The following is a 17,395-nucleotide window of genomic DNA, read 5'->3' on the forward strand; positions in this document are numbered from 1 at the left end:
CCAATCAGCAGCTGTAGTACAGTTTGAATGAACTATGCAGCACTGCCACCCAGTGGATGAATATCTGCTCTACATTTCCTAAAGCCTTAACCACCAACTCGTGCGCACACACAAGCAAACACAATGAGAGGGTAGATATGACATCATGCTCCTGATTGAACTTCCTGCTCTTCTCTGACTCTGGTGATGCTCACAGCTGGGTCTCTGCCAGCTGGATATACAAGAGTTTCTGGGCCGTTAAATCAGAGTGCTGGCTTTAATTGTGATGGCTTTACGGGCAGAGCGGCAAGTTCTGAGCCGAGCTGACACCACCGACACTTTACTGTCTGAGTGGACGGGAAGCTGGGAGGTGTTCAGAGTAAGAGTGAGACCCTGAACCTCTACTGTGGGGAAATATACTTGTGACAGTGCATGCATTTGATATTGTAACACTACACTACAAAATGTGCAGGATGACGCATTAAAGTCAAGACCTTAACTTAAAGTCAAGACATGTTAACTAATGCAATTATATGTTGTTAATACTCATGAGTACCTTGCTCTGTCGTGATCATTTAATGGACTGTAGGCCAGTGGAAGAACAATCCACTTAGCACTTTATTACAACTGCCTCGTGTGTGTGTGTGTGTGTGTGTGTGTGTGTGTGTGTGTGTGTGTGTGTGTGTGTGTGTGTGTGTGTGTGTGTGTGTGTGTGTGTGTGTGTGTGTGTGTGTGTGTGTGTGTGTGTGTGTGTGTGTGTGTGTGTGTGTGTGTGTGTGTGTGTGTGTGTGTGTGTGTGTGTGTGTGTGTGAAATGTGTGTTGTTCTGTGTATGGTGAGTGTTGTTTATTTGCTGGGGTCAAAGACACATTTTTATGTAAATGTAATGGACAATAAAGTCATTTGAATATGGATCTGAAATCTAAAAAGTCTTAAAACGCTTTGAAGTTGTTATTTAATAGTGTATAAAACACATTTGAAATGGGAAACAGGACAAGCAGAATATAAAAATTGTCTTGACTACAGTATTGCAATGTAATGAACATCAACCTTTGTGTCATGATAGTCAAGTTAGTAACATATTTGACACTGATTTAACTTTTAATTTGCCTCAGAAGTGTTACTGCTAACATCAGTTCCACATTCAGGTCAGAATGTCAAATGCATTTGAAGTGCCAAAAACGAGTAACCAGAAAATAGAAACTACCGCTAAATGCCACAAGACAGTTAAACACCTGAACTTTTGAAAGAACATCCATAACATTAATCTGTTTGCAACTTATATATATATCAATATTCCAATTACTTTTAGACTATTCTGCACTATTTCTATTATATTCTATTTTATTTACTTGCACTATATCTGTTTCATTGTGTTGCACTGTTGAAGGAGCCTTTGACCTATATTGTCATTGTCATAACTACACTTGAATCTTGAATTTATAAAACAGGCTATGATAAATTCTTCTACTTCTGTGGTTCCTGATGTGTCTGTGTGTGTTCAGGTGGATGGGATCCTGTGTCTGGCGGACATCTTGACGGAGGAGAGCAGCGTGGAGGCAGCGCGGGCGGAGGCGGCCGCGGTGGTGGCTCAGATCACCTCCCCCCACCACACCTCCACACAACACCTCGCCAGCTTCCTGGAGAGCATGCACGACATCGTCACCGCGCTCATCAGTGAGTGGATGGGCACCGATTAATATGTCTTTATTGAACATTCATCTCAAAAATATGTTAATGTAACCCTTGACCTTTGACTTACAGCATTTTTTTTTTGACTAAAGTCTCTTCACAGAAACAGGATTTGTTATTTGGGTGGAACATGGACGAAAAGTGAGTTAGAGAATAGTAGAATTACAGCAGTTTTTTAAATGTATTTTTTAAAGGTTTTCAAATTAGTTTTTTGACCCTTTTATTAGGAATGGTGACAATATACAACGTCTACAAATTACTTCCACATTCCCACAGTGCAAAGTGGTGATAAAACCAAGATATGCTACAAAGTGAGGAGGAAGATGGCAAGATATTAATCATGGGTCTTAAATATACAGCATTTAGCATTCTTGATTAAATAAAATATGTCATGATTTGTTAGACCTCAATGAGACCTACAATGTAACAGTGAATGTAATCAATATAATCGTAGTTTTAGTTTGTTTTCAGGAAAGCTCCACAGGGTATCTGAGTCATTCCTAGCATTCGGTGCCATTTCAGCTAGGCTAAGCAAAAATAAAAAACATAATTTTCCATGTTTTTTTTTTTTTAATCTGAATGATGGCTTGTTAAAGTATAAGAAACACATTTTGGTCAAGCTCAGGATGTTATTTTTACATTTTTTTTATCATCCCCAGTTACTGTGAGTCCACCCTGTTACTGTGAAAAATAGTAACAGGGTGGACATTTTATGCTAAACTTGGCTATTGCTACATGTGTGAGGATAATCAAGCTAGCACTTGGTGACAACAGAAACACATATTTCATCGAGATATTTGCCATATTTTCTAAAAGTAAAACAAATGATCAGTTTCCACTAAAAATGAGCATAACAAGGTGGACATTTATGCTTTGCCGCAACAGTTAAATTCTTTCAAACATTAAAAAACCGTTGAAGGAAGAATGCATTCACTCTGCTTCTTGAAGATGATTTTCCCACTCTAAACGTATCCTTCTTCTGGAGTCATACAAATAGTAGAATAGTAAAGGGGCGTGTCCAGAGGGATTCAAATGAGAGTAACAGGGGGGACATTCAAACGGGGCACACTTTAAAAAGAACTTTAAACAATAAAAATGAATTAATAACAACAACAACAATTTGGTGAGGAATATTAGCAAAATGCAACAGTGACCCAAATGTAGAATTTGTTTGTATTTATTTGATTTCTTTTTTTTATATCTGTTACAGAAGTTGAGCAAACATGATTTTGGACACAGCAATAGAGAGGCGAAGTCCCACCCATCTACTTCCGACCCATGGGACCTTATTTCGTAAACTTTATGTATTGAAGTCAATGGAGAGAGAAAGATTATCTTCTCAATCCCGTTTGAATTGTGCCACGAATTACACATATGATGTTTGTCAATTTAAATAAACATTTCCATGTCAAAAAAGTCACAGTTTGTCGTAAAACTGTTGAAATATAAGACTATAAAAAATACGCAACTAGAAAGACTACAAATCCCAGAACCCCGGTCCCGCATGCTGGCTCTTAGGAACCGACTCACTCCCGTTGTGTGTATGTACAGCTCTCAACACGCCCAGACTCGAGTGATTTTCACCTCTTTTAATACTTTCCGCCTCATTCTGAAAGAAAGAAGTGAAATGTGCCAACGTGACGGCCGTCTTGGTGTGTGGTGCGAGATGGGAGATGTAGTTCATTGAGCGGTTTCACACAAAAAAAGCGTTACTTCACATTTTTACGACACATTTTTATTTTTTGACTTGCAAAATGATCTTTTAAATTGACAAACATCATATGTGTAATTCGTGGCACAATTCAAACGGGATCGAAAGATAATCTTTCTCTCTCCATTGACTTCAATACATACTTTTTCAGAAATAAGGTCCCATGGAGCTCCCCCGGAAAGGGAGGGACTTCGCCTCTCTATTTGACCTACTTGTGCTCAAATCAGAGTAATTATTTAGAATTTTGAATATCCTGGCTAAATAACATTGTTGTTTTATGGTAGAGGGGGATAAACATTTAAAACCAAGCTTTTAAAAAATAAGCATTAGACATTTTAAATACAAAATATATGATATAATGTGGTGGGGACCTAAATGGCACTGAATGCTAGGAATGACCCACCTTCTAAAATAAAAGAGTTTGGTCTTTAATGTTTTAAATAGAAGTTTACCTGAATTTAAATTCATTTTATAATTAGAAATGTACAGAGCAGATATTTTGCAATACATATTATGTCATGTAAAACAATAATTGTAATGCATTTCATTTTAACATGGACAAAAGCTTGTATGCTTCCTCATTACAGCACCTTATCTAATTTCTTTAAATCTTTTTTAAACTCAAAAATCTTAAAATCCTGATTGACAGATAAATGTAAAACCTATAAATATGTATGACAAGTGATCTTGTTGCCAAACACAAAAAACTGGAGAAGTCTGGAGAAGATATTGTGGTCTTTGCACTTCATGGTTTATCTCCTCTCATTGAATGTGTGTTATTATGTCATGTTAAAAGCACCCACTGTCCCTAACGAGTGATGCCTCTCCCTCTCAGAGCTGTGTGACAGCGCCTCCTGTGGTGAGGTGTTCCTCCTGGCCTCTGCAGCGCTGGCTAACATCACGTTCTTCGACAGCATGGCCTGTGAGATCCTCCTGCAGCTCAACGCCATCCACATCCTGCTGCAGGCCTGCAGGGACCGGCAGAGGGTCGACACGCCCTACTCCAAAGACCAGGTGGAGCACCAGACCAGATCAGATTTATGCACTTTACAGAGTCCTTGTTGAGAAATGGTTTGGTTTAAGCTGCATGAAAACACGTCACTGCATATGAGTTCAAAACCAAAGGAATGATACTATATACATTATACAAGTGTGCAAAAATAGTTGCACGTTGGTCACCTCCAACAATCTCTTGCACTACACACACGAACGCGCACATGACCAATGAGGGCACGAGGTAAGTTTGTGCACAGATGGAAGGCTGACAGGCAGGTAGGCCATCCAGTTACTTTAGCCGGGCCGGCTCAGATGATTGGTCGTGCTTTTCACAGCACTATGGCTTCCAAAGATTTTATATATTTATTGTCAAAGCATTTAATATTTTCATTGCTATCGGGATGTTAAGAGCATTCCATGGAATATAACACAAGTGTTTCTGAAGTGAATTACCTACCCCACCTTTAAGGGTGTAATTCTGTTTTGACCCTTGATTGTTTTATTCTCAGGTGGTGACCATCTTGGCGAACCTCTCAGTTCTGGAGCAGTGTGCTCCCGAAGTCCTGCAAGACCAAGGTACACCTTCTTACTCTTATTTAAAAATACAGTAATAATAATAATAATTCATAAATGGACGTTACACGGTCAAGAAACATCTGTGTAATTCTCCCTTTATCCTGAAGATGGCAGCTTCAGACACTATAAGGGAAGAAGCCTGAAAGTGCTTTAATAAAACATCAGCCTACTGAGCAGATGCACATATTAAAAAAGAAAGAAAATAAATGCCTAATACTATTTTAAATCATTATGTTATCCCTTCAATTCAGTATTTTTTTTATTTAAATGTTTGCATGCAAGTCTACCGCGTTAAAAATATTCCATTTAATACAACCCAATTAAATTAATCATGTTAATAATGACATACACGCAAAGACTTTAATTGTGCCAGTATCTGTTCAATTGAACAGTAATTAAATGATTGCTCTAATATATATATTGGTCCCTCAGTCGATAAACATAAACAGACTAGTTATTGTTTCCTTTACAGAATATTTATGCAATTTGACAATGACTTGCCAAAACTGTTCATTGTTGTATAATGAAGTTGTGAATCTCAGCACTTATGAAGAAGAACTTCACTGTGTTGATTTGATCCCACCTCAATCTTTCTCCTATCGTTTGATTGCACTTTTGGTTTCAATCCTTTTAGAGAGTGGTTGTGTGAAATTGGGCTTTTTTCCAAATCACCTGAGCACTTTGTTATATCTGAGTCTTTTTTTGCTTATGTTTCAATTTGAAGTGTTTGTTGGCTTGTGTCTGCCTCGTGTAAGCTGTCTGTTTCCTCTTTTCGTTCTTTCATAATCTTCTCTTTGTGTGTTTCACTGTAACTTCTGTACCATATTTCTTCCTTTCTGTGCCGTTTGAGTTATCTATGTTTTGTTTATTTAATTGTATTGTCCAACGCCATGCCTTTTTATGCTGCTGCAACACCAACATTACCCAAATTGGGATCAATAAAGTCATTCTTATCTCATCTTATCTTATCTCTGTTCCTTACAAGCCACCCTGGCACCTCTGAGTCTTTGGTTTCATGCTAATAATCTGAAGGATGTTTTATGTCTCTTCCCAGGAATCGAGCGCCTGCTGCTGCTCCTCGGAGAGAAGCCGTCCTCCGTCAGTCCATCGGAGGGCGCCGCCTGCGAGCGAGTTCAGCAGAAAGCCGCTGTGACTCTGGCCCGGCTGAGCAGAGACCCTGAAGTCTCCCAGATAGCCATCCAGCTCAAAGGTAGGGCAGAAATTAGGATTCCTAATAACACTTGAGGAGTCCTCCCTTCCGACGCCTCTTTATTAAAGCATTCGGTGGAGAATGTGTGGGTTTTGGGCCTCATTTGTATCCTGTGTGTTTGAAGGAAACATTAAGTTAGAATTCAATTTGCCATTGTGAGAAGAATAAAGTATTATTCTGCCTATATTCTTCTTCTTGAGAGGAATAAAATATAGTGACGAAAAACTGGAAAACACAACACTTCGAAAACGAATAAAGGTCCAATAAACCCGGCTGGCAAAAAGTTAAAAAGCCTTGAATCAGTTTTGCTTTTTTATGGAGAAATTCTTAAAACACAATCCATGCCTTATGTGATTTAAAAAGATTCAACAAAACGTTGTCTTCCTTATCTCCTGTGTGACTAAACGGTGGAAGGAGACCCCGAAAATGGACTATATTTCAGACTTGTGCCACAGTATGGAAGGGGTGAAACTTTTTAATTTTGATAAAAACGTTTGACTAAAGAGTGGTTCGGGAATATTGAACATACGACTGGATGAATGAAGATTGTTCTGTTGTGTGAGAGAATGCAAATAGGGCTTTGATATAGATTTGCTGCTGGTAAACACGGCCCCCTGTAACCTCTCATTATCAACATTTTACTCAGTTTTCGGGTTCCCTGTTCCTTGTACATGCATGCGTCAAAAACACAAGCATTTAATAAGAGATTAAACCAGCAATTTCCCTGTTGTTGCAAATGCAGCTGCTCTGATGCAAGAAAAATGTGATCTGTCAATCAAGTGTTATCGTATCGTAGGTAAAAAAGGGTAATGCCAATTTAACAACTCCATGCCACAAAAGTGTTTTATTCACTGCATTGTAGTTGGATCCTATTCGTCATCATTCTTGAGGGACTTAGTGAACAAGTATTACATTTGTCCTTATTAAACGTTTATTGACGTCTTAATCTTCTTACATTTTTATCAACATCTGAAGTGTTTCTACTCCGAATGTCTAAGCGATTGCTGTCTCTGTTCACCTCTGTTTATATTTGATATCAAAAGGGAACATTTGTAATGTTTGTTTTTTTCCCTCCGCTGTCTGTAGCTGTTCCTCGTCTCATTGAACTGTGTCGCTCCCCCACTGAGAGAAATAACAGCGACTCAGTGCTGGTCGCTTGCCTGGTAGGTACAAAGTGTGTGTGTGTGTGTGTGTGTGTGTGTGTGTGTGTGTGTGTGTGTGTGTGTGTGTGTGTGTGTGTGTGTGTGTGTGTGTGTGTGTGTGTGTGTGTGTGTGTGTGTGTGTGTGTGTGTGTGTGTGTGTGTGTGTGTGTGTGTGTGTGTGTGTGTGTGTGTGTGTGTGTGTGTGTGTGAGATATGTTTGAACGACTCCCTGTCATGAATGCAGATATCTAATTCAAACCGCCCATTTCAGTCAAACACTATACATTTCCAGCTGTACTCGCTGTATGGTACTTACATTAAATAGTACAAACTGAGGGCATTATACCGCGGGCCTGCATGTGTTTAACATCAGAGCTCCAAATGACTGTCCGATTTAATTACATCCACAGGGCAATGTGTGAAAATTGAAAATATATCACACCCTCCGTATCTTTAAGCCATGTGGACAGAGCTGACGGGTCCACATCATCTCAAACGATGAATGTTTTAAATATGTACATATCATGAATAGAAGCCCTGCTCGCCTCTCATCCCTCTCTCATTCTGATCATGATTATGACGACCAGATGAGGGGATTTGAAGCCCATAATGGTCAGGGTCTTAATTGGGCTGCCTCGCTCTCCTCCTCACTGTACTGTTGAATTTGTACCTTCAAAGGTTTGCTGAGCTTTCACACTTTTGTAATCATACATGTAAATGTTGGAGCCTCTGCTGGGTGGGTCGGCCGGAGACGTCACACACATGTTCTCCTGAAAACACATGAGGAGTGTGTGAAAAAAGGTCATGGTGGATTATTGGAATAGGTTTCTTAGAACTGGATTTAGTGCAGGATAAATACGTTTGGAGATTTTGACTGGGACTCAGACACATAAGGGGTTTGGAGGGGTTAGGGTTAGTACGATAAGATAAAACAGGATACGTCAGATAAAATGAGATTAGATAAGAAAAAAGTTCAAGTACACAAGATTTATAAGCTTTCAAATAAGGGAAAATTAAAAAGTAACGGTATCAATACAAATAAAAACAATAACATATGGTGATGTTACTGTTTGCAGTACCATCATTATTAGATTACATTAAATACAATTCTGTATCCTTCTGATTCTGATTCAACTTTATTGTCATTGCAAAAAGCACAAATGCTGAGAGCAGTTAGTGTCTAACCAAAACCGACAGTGCAGTGCAGTGTAAACTAGAATATAGGTATTAACATATAACAAGCTAAAGTATACAGTATGAACAGTACATGGGTATGAACAATATAAATATAAAGACATATAATTATTGGCTCAATATTATCATGCATTATGTGTTTTACTGGTTTTACTCATACATACTGATGTGTGTTTGCCATCATTATTAAATTACCTTCGATCAAATTCAACCTTATTGTCATTGCACAAAATACAAATGCTGAGACCAGTTAGTGTCTTACCAAAACCGACAGTGCAGTGTAGTGTAATCTATAGAAGGATATAGGTATTAACATATAACAAGCTAAAGTATATGCAGTATGAACAGTACATATGGGTATATACTGTATATATAATTATAGGCCGAATATTATCATGCATTATGTGTTTTGCTGGTTTTACTCATACATACTGATGTGTGTGTGTGTGTGTGTGTGTGTGTGTGTGTGTGTGTGTGTGTGTGTGTGTGTGTGTGTGTGTGTGTGTGTGTGTGTGTGTGTGTGTGTGTGTGTGTGTGTGTGTGTGTGTGTGTGTGTGTGTGTGTGTGTGTGTGTGTGTGTGTGTGTGTGTGTTTGTGTGTGTGTCAGGCGGCCTTGAGGAGGCTGGCAGCGGGGTGTCCAGACAGCATCGAGGCGGCGGACCACCAGCAGCTGATCAAACCGCGGCTCGTGGACTCCTTCCTGCTGTGCTCCAACATGGAGGAGAGCTTTGTGTGACGCACTGCTCAGGAAACAGAGGGCAGAGCTCAACTCCTGCGAAAAGATGGTGTACGTTCACCGTTTCATGAGAGGAGAGGACTAATGAGCAGCGTCACTCATGAGTAGGGTTGCAAAATTCCGGGAATTTTTAAAGATGGAAACTTTCCACGGGAATTTATGGGAATAAACGGGAATTTTCCAAATTGAAGGTTGGCTCTTCATAGGGAACTTAAATATAGTTGGGGAAAGTATATTTTAGCATAATCTTGACTAAAACAAACCAATGCCATTTAAGTACACTTGAATATCCATGCCATAGCACACTGCTTACTGCATGGCTATAGAGACCACACAAAGGTTCGCAACAGGCTCACAAATGTGAGAGTGGAACAGCTGGTTGGTATTCGGGCAAACCTAAGGCTGTTTGAGCCTGACACAGAGCCATCCTCAACAAGGCTGGACAGTGACACTGAAGAGGAAGACTCAGAGTGTGATGTTGATGAGGCCCAGGAAGAGCCCGTTGACTGAAAGGCTTTAGCAAAAATGCAGAAGATCGCTTGAAGGAAGATTTGCATGTTTAATGGCACTTTTTGGAGGGAGAAGGGCTCTTTTCGTTTAACGGGACTTTGTGGGGATTTTTGGATGGGGGGTGCATTTTTGTTCATTTTTGAATGATTGGGGTTGGGGGGGATGAGTAACATTTAACTCAACATTCCTGTTTTCGTTCTTCAATGGAACAAATAATTGTTCAATAAAATAATTAAAACTTGTTCTGTTCTACTTAAAAAAAAAAAAAATGAAATTTCATGTTTTTTTGTTTAATTTTGCATCAAATATTTCCAAATTTCCCCAGATTAACTTCCCATGGAAATGTACCAGAAACTTTCCGCCCCTTTGCAACCCTACTCATGAGCAAAGCATCCATTCCCAAAACAGAGCCTCGGTTCGTCACTGGGAAGGTGTGTTTTTGTGTCCGACAATCATGCAAAAATGTAAAAAGATTGTGTCAGCTTGCATGAATCCAGAAGTACGTACGTGCATTGCCCAGTGCAACCAAGGGACCTTATTAAATGCTATGAATGTGTACCGTTTATTTTTGTTCCACTGGGAAATGTATATCAGTAAGCATTTTGTACAATTTGACAAATGAAAGGATAACCTCCTCCAGAATGAAACGCTTTATATTCTGCCACTGTGCAATTTATTCGTACAATGTCTCAATATGTTGTCTCCGAAGCATGTTGGCTATCTGACAAACAGAGAAAGAGATTTTTCAAGTGGATCGCACGGTGAAATTCCTCCGATACAAATGATCGGAAGCATCTGGAGGACCGAGACTTCTGTCTGGAGAAATTCTCTTTATTGTCTGAAAGAAAATATTATCTATTTTGTGTTTTCAATCAGAAGCCACTTGACCTTTTAAAACTAAATTATTACAGTTGGAATAACTTCTTTTCAGTTTGATGTTTGAAGTCCTTTATTCACTATTATTATTATTATTATTTAAAATGTTTGTTTCAGATTTGGCAATGTGATCTTTTTCACCTGATGAACAATGTACTGTTTGTCAAAGCGCATTGTGTGGCATGTTGAGATATTCTATTAAACATTTCATGCCATTGAGTCAAATATTTTATCCACCACTGGAGAATGAATCTATACAAATGGTCTTGGATTTTGATAAATAAATACTTTTTATTTAACAATAAATACCATTGTTGTATACCATGCATGGAATAAAGGCAATATGCAGTGCTATTCTAGTGAATTACTGTCACAAAGATGTTTGCTTCTTTATTAAAAAGTGTATATAAAGTTCCTCCATAACAACATTACTGAGAATGTATGGAACTTGCAAGAACACCCAGATAACATATTGAAGAGTTTGCTGACAGAACAATTGAAAAGGAATACAGGGCCACTTCAAATTTCCTTTTTTAGTTTTGAGATTAATATCAGAATACAGAAAAAGTCTGAACTCAGACTAGCTTGTGAACTCACTGTAGAATTTAGCGGCTAAATTAACCGATTTTCCGTGGTGAAGACCAAAATCAGAGCGAAGAAGAAAATACAATGTGGACGTATATTCGCCAGGTGGCCAGAAACAAAAAAATAATGTTTCTCAATGTGTCTGTTTTGTATTTATAACCTATTACCCCCAAATGTCCAAAAATCACTCATTGGAAGTTTTAGTTGACATGCACACCTAGTGGACTTCTGAGAAGATGAAACTCTGGGTGTTTCTCAATGTCGAGGAGGCTTACCTCCGAGTCAGGTCCTTCAGAAGCGGCTTCACACGAGGCAAGAATCCTTCCTAGCAGGTGTGCAGGTGTGCATCATATGCGAGGCCCCTCCCTAAATGGAGCACGATTTCCGCCAAAGATTTGGAAATTGGTCCGCGCGCTAAGCATTGTGGGGATTTTAAGACCGCGGAGTCTACACATGTGCAGCCTCGAAATTTCCTGCAACGAAGTACGCCGGCCTCGGTAGAATTCCAAGTATGCTGGACATTGGAACAGTCCTTCGATGACGTAGTATCCTTGAAATTGTGGCTCTGGAGCAGCCTTCCTCGACATTGAGTAACACCCTCAGGCCGTTTCTCAATCTCGAGGATGCTGGCTTGGTAGTCGCGTACTTCCAAGTCACTTCCTTCAGAAACGAAGCAAGTATACTTCCAAGCCGCGGCTTCGGAAAACGAAGAAGAATGGAACAGGCTAACAAGTGTGCCACTCTCTCTAACGGTTTCAACATAAACTGTACCGAAAATAAATACCTCACGATGTCTATCTAATTATGAACTTGCTTTACTTTCACGGAACACATTTTTGGTGATAACAAATGTAACAAAGTAACATATTTACCAACACGCCACGTTCTACGCCACTACATACTTACATTTAAATGTGTGCTGTGCTGCGTCGGTTCAGCCATTCTCCGCAAGGGTTTTTGAAATTGGTCCGTGCGCAAAGCATTGTGGGGATTTTAAGGACGTGAAGTCTACCCATGTGCAGCCTCGAAATTTCCCCCAAACCAAGGACGCGGCCTCGGTGGAATTCCAAGTATGCTGGAGATTGGAACAGTCATTCGGCGGCATTCGATGACGTAGCATCCTTGAAATATTGGCTTGGAAGCCAGTATCCTCGAGGTTGAGAAACGGCCTCAGTCTCAGATCACCAGAAACCTTTGAGGAATCTTTCAAAAGACACATTTTAATTACAAGGCAAGGCAAGTTTATTTACATCGCACCTTTCAACACAAGGTAGCCCAAAGTGCTTTACAAAAATGAAAGACATTAAGAAAATGGCATTTAAAAACAGTCATTAAAAAGCAAAGATAATAAACATTAAAAGAAAAGATACATGACTAAAAGTTATATATACAATACAAAACATACGAATACAAAACAGGATGCAGTTGAATTTCTGTTCATACAAAACAAAGACACCACTATAGCGAGCAAACATAACATGTTAAATAGTCCCTGCAGAGTGTGGGTGGGTCTTCAGGGTCCACACTGCTAAAATCCCTTTGAGGGCCTCACCGACCTCTGGCTATCTCTCAGGAACTGCATTCATACATAAAGTTTTCTGCACAAACACGGGCACAGGGACACAGAAAACCTTTTGAATGAAGTGTACAGAGAAATCAAGAAAGCTAAGAGACTAAGAGGAGGAAGACCCCAGTGTTTACCTGTTTGCCCTCCGGGAGCTGGCAGGTTTTTTGTATTTTAATTCTCCAACCTTCCACAAACATTGGGTCTCGTTGGGAGGACAGTCTCTCCTAGTGCATTATAACAACTTGTCATTAAAACATCTACTATTTCACACATTGATAACTCAGTGATTGTTTCATAATGTATTTAAAAAGGGCTCACAATCTGAGTTTATACATTTCCAGTGGTTGGGATGATGCAGCAAGTGTGTGCATATAAATATGTGAGGGCTTGTCTGCCGAACTTGTCCTTTGTATTGTCATCTCTTTGATAAAATCACTCTCAGGTTTTTTTCTATCCCTCCATAAGCCTTCCTCTCCTTGGAGAGACAATTGAGGGTCTTCTCTCTCCCTCTGTAGCTTCTTTTTTAACCTAAGGGCACTAATGCTGGAGCCTGGACTTGTTACCCCAACCCCAGAGTCGAGACAATTGAGCTGCTTTGTGTTGTCCAGCGTCCACGTGGGACTGTGTTCAGAGGCCTTTGTGATAGAATATGCTCCTGCCTCGCTGTGTTGAGGCCCGATGAAATATGTATTGACGCAGAGGAGACCTAAACAGACGGCCTTAAAAACACAGGTTCCTTTGATCTTGTTTTGGTTCGACCATGAAGCCAAGTATTGTAGCTCTTGTTTTCAGTTTTTCTCGGTTTCTAAAGCTCTTGAATTTTCATTTCCCTCCCCCTCCACCGTCCTCTGTATGTGTGGACATACATATATACATAAAAACATACATATCTTCAATGCTTTTAAAGTTTTAAAGTGGTAATTAAGCTGCTTATACCATCAAAAAGGTCTCTCATGAACAGGTATTAGATTGTCAGCGATACCGCATTAAATACGGGAGATGCACATTAGAAATATAACTGGATAATGAGAGGGCAAGAAGCAGTCATTTTCATGTCTTCCCCTCTATCTGAAACCATCAATCAGACACTTTCTGTGAGAAAAGGATCTGAGGACTTGTGGTCTAATGCAAGGAGACACTCCTCTGTGACTCTCCTGAGAGTTTAATATTATATGGGTCACTTCTTTTGCCACAGAGAAATGTGTCTCTGTCTGGCTCGTTTTCTTTCAGAGGGCTGGAAATGAGAGAAACGTCTTCTTTGAAAGTGCTTTCAGAAGTTTACACTCAACACAAATGAGGGTAAAATAATTTGCTTCGAACTTAAAAGTGTAATTACTTGGGCAAAGAGATGAAAAGGGATGCGAGTCCTTTCCTTTTTGTGTGCACAGAGAAATGCAGACCCTTTTTTCATCTGTTAGTCTACTTAATAACGGTTCCAAGTAATTTCATTTACTTTTATGCTATTTTCGTTTATATTTGAATCGTTTATTTGGCAGGGACAATGCACATTAACGAACACTTAAAACATTCAAATGTGTCAAGCGTAACAGTGCCAGATTTAGCTTTGAGCTCATTTCCATCCGCAGTCCCTCACATCAAACATTTAAGAATAGCAAAAACAAAATACATGAAATGCAAAAGGTGCAAAAGAGCAAGTGCAGCATACACAAGTATTTATGACATGGTAATATATAGCAGCAACGACATATAATGTGCAAGAGGAGATACCCCTGTGTTAAAGTGCATTTAGCGGTGATTGCACGTCTGTGTGTTTCTTAACCATTCTCTGAGTTGACCTTTGAAACTATTGAGAGTGGGACAATCCCGTATCTCAGTTGGGAGGCTATTCCACAATGAGCTGCCTTTAATGGACATTTTGTCCAAAAGTGGTCCGTCTACGGTGGACTTCAGAGTCTCCTCTGGTTTCTGACCTAGTGCAGCGTCCAGTGTGTTTTTTGTGGATGAATTCCCCTGGGGCTTTAAATGGTCAATGGTGTTCTTCAAGGATGGTACAGTGGTGGTCTGAATTTGGCTTTCTGTCAAACACCTTGATTGCTCTCTTGTACAGCTGTTCTATGGGTTTCAGGTTTGTGGCACAAGCAAACGACCAGTTTGTCAAACAGTATTCAATGTGGGACAGAATCATACAGTGGAGGTATGACTTTGCAGCATTGACAGTTAAGAAAGGTCTGATTTGTTTAAAATGTTGCAAGTTGAAGTTAATGTTATTGGATACTTTCTTGATATGTTTCTTAAAAGTCAAGTTCGAGTCCAATATGACTCCAAGATACTTGAAGTGGGGGACTAGTTCTATTTCTGCTCCGTTTAAAAACACGTTTGACTGGTCGTTTACTGAACATCATGCATACTGAATTAAAACATGATTGTTTCCAATTCTATTTAAACGGAGTAATAGAGGGTTATTTTCTCCCAAAGCAAGGTGATGTCTTGTATTAAGAAGTACATTTGAAAAGATAAAAAAAGTGTTTTGGTTTGATATTTTTGCCTAAAAATAATATACACATATGATCTGAACTATATGGCTTTAACACTAACACATCTATTGTTGTCCATGTACTCTTACCTTTCTGAAATGTCCACCTGCACTACATCACAGCTGTCATGATGCCACATTGCCCGCTTAATTTTAAATGGACTCAATTTATAAAATCCAACAGGAAATGCTGTCGGACAGTATGACTGACATTATTAACCACACAAACCCGATGAGAAAAGAAAGTCTAGCGTTGATATTGCAAATTGTATGGAAGCTAGTTAGCTTGCTAGCCATTTGTAATTAGTATACAATATTTACTTATTTGTGATCCCACATCTGAAGCTGCTCTGTTGCAAAGAGAGAATAATGACTGATTCTGGCGCATTATATCATCCTTACTTTCTGTCAGCATTGGACTAAAACTGAATGATTTCAAAAGACACACACACACACACACACACACACACACGCACACACACACACACACACACACACACACACACACACACACACACACACACACACACACATACACACACGCACGCACGCAAGCACACACGCGCGCACACACACACACACACACACACACACACACACACACACACACACACATACACACACACACACACACACACACACACACACACACACACACACACACACACACACACACACAAACACACACTTCCCACATATATAGAACTCACAAAGACTAATTATGATTTTTGTGCCATCATCGTTGGACAGCCAATTAACAGAGTAATATTTCTGTTTGCTGATATCTCTAGTTCAGTGCCTGCTGGCTCCCATTAGAGGACCAAGAGTAGATTTTTAATTGCTGAAACACAACCACAACATTGAGCCTAAATTAATATCCGCACTTTCACAACTTTTGGCCAAAGTCAGTGGAGGGTAAAGGGCTAATGCCAACATTTTTTAGGGGTCTGTGTACAGTGGTCATATGGTTTTAATCTGTAGCTGCTATGGGTTCATGCTCCATGCCTTGATACTGCAGGAAAATAGACAGTAAATAAAAGTAATGTAATGAAAATAAATTGGCTGAATAACTTTATCTTTAAAATCTTTGTCTCTTTGTCAAGACTCACTCAAATACTTTTGAATGCCACTGTTTGATTATTATAGAAAATAAAATGAATTGCTTTAAATGTTTTAATGTGTTCATGTCACTGAAACTCTGTCATAAAGCTGTAGCCTATGCTTCAGTTTTGCACAAAATAAATCCATAACAGCAATACAATACAGAATGTGGGAAACCCAGAACAAGGCAATGATACAAAAAAGTTAGGAATCCATTCACAAAAACAAATACACAAGTACATACATTAAAGGTAGGGTAGGTAAGAATGGAGAAACCAGCTCGAGTGCGCTAGAATTTGAAAATACACAACCGGAAAAAATCTGCCCCTTCCTTCAGACTTCCTTACAGAGCCCCTCCTCCAACACACACGAACGCGCACATGACCAATGAGGGCACGAGATGAGTTTGTGCACAGATGGAAGGCTGACAGGCAGGTAGGCCATCCAGTTACTTTAGCCGGGCCGGCTCAGATGATTGGTCGTGCTTTTTACAGCGCCACGGCTTCCACAGTTGAATTTTTTTAATGTATTTATTGTCAAAGCATTTCATGCATTAAGAGCATTCCATGGAATACAATAACAAGTGTTTCTGAAGTGAATTACCTACCCCACCTTTAAGATCTTATTAGCCACTGTCGACTGATATTCTTTGAGCGCTGGCTCGTCATTTTCAATTGTAAAAGGGAAAGCTGTTAGTGGTGATCCTACAAGAAGTTATGCCAAATACTGTAAGTTGCTCGTTCAATCTTTACGGAGTTTAAATAACTGTTATGCAATGAAAATAAAATCCCAATATGCTGAAAAACTTGAATTTTCAAAACCACTTTTGTTGGTTGTGTTGTAACACTAAAATACTTTTGAATACCACTTTGAAAGGCAAAATAAATGAATTGCTTTATATGTTGTAAGTAAGTCTTGAGTCTATTTGAAAAACGTGACAATCCCCAGAGACCCTTTTTTATTATTATTACTCCAGTGACCTGCAGGCGGCGCTAATGGGTTAAGACACACAGGGATGCACCGGCAA

The 17,395-nt window shown here is 39.4% G+C and overlaps 1 protein-coding gene across 1 annotated transcript; it reads left to right on the top strand.

The window, feature by feature from the left end:
* Positions 1-265: 265 nt before the first annotated feature.
* On the top strand, positions 266-11,035 carry insc (INSC spindle orientation adaptor protein; the record flags this gene model as incomplete). The annotated part of the gene is made up of 7 exons (XM_079684583.1): positions 266-358; positions 1,484-1,655; positions 4,217-4,395; positions 4,887-4,953; positions 6,008-6,163; positions 7,250-7,326; positions 9,107-11,035. The coding sequence occupies 7 exons, from the start codon at positions 266-268 to the stop codon at positions 9,233-9,235; spliced, it is 873 nt and encodes a 290-aa protein (XP_079540709.1). The 3' UTR covers positions 9,236-11,035.
* Between the last annotated feature and the right edge of the window lie 6,360 nt (positions 11,036-17,395).

This window comes from Notothenia rossii (genome assembly GCF_949606895.1).
Source record: "Notothenia rossii genome assembly, chromosome: 5".
Lineage (NCBI taxonomy): Eukaryota > Metazoa > Chordata > Actinopteri > Perciformes > Nototheniidae > Notothenia > Notothenia rossii.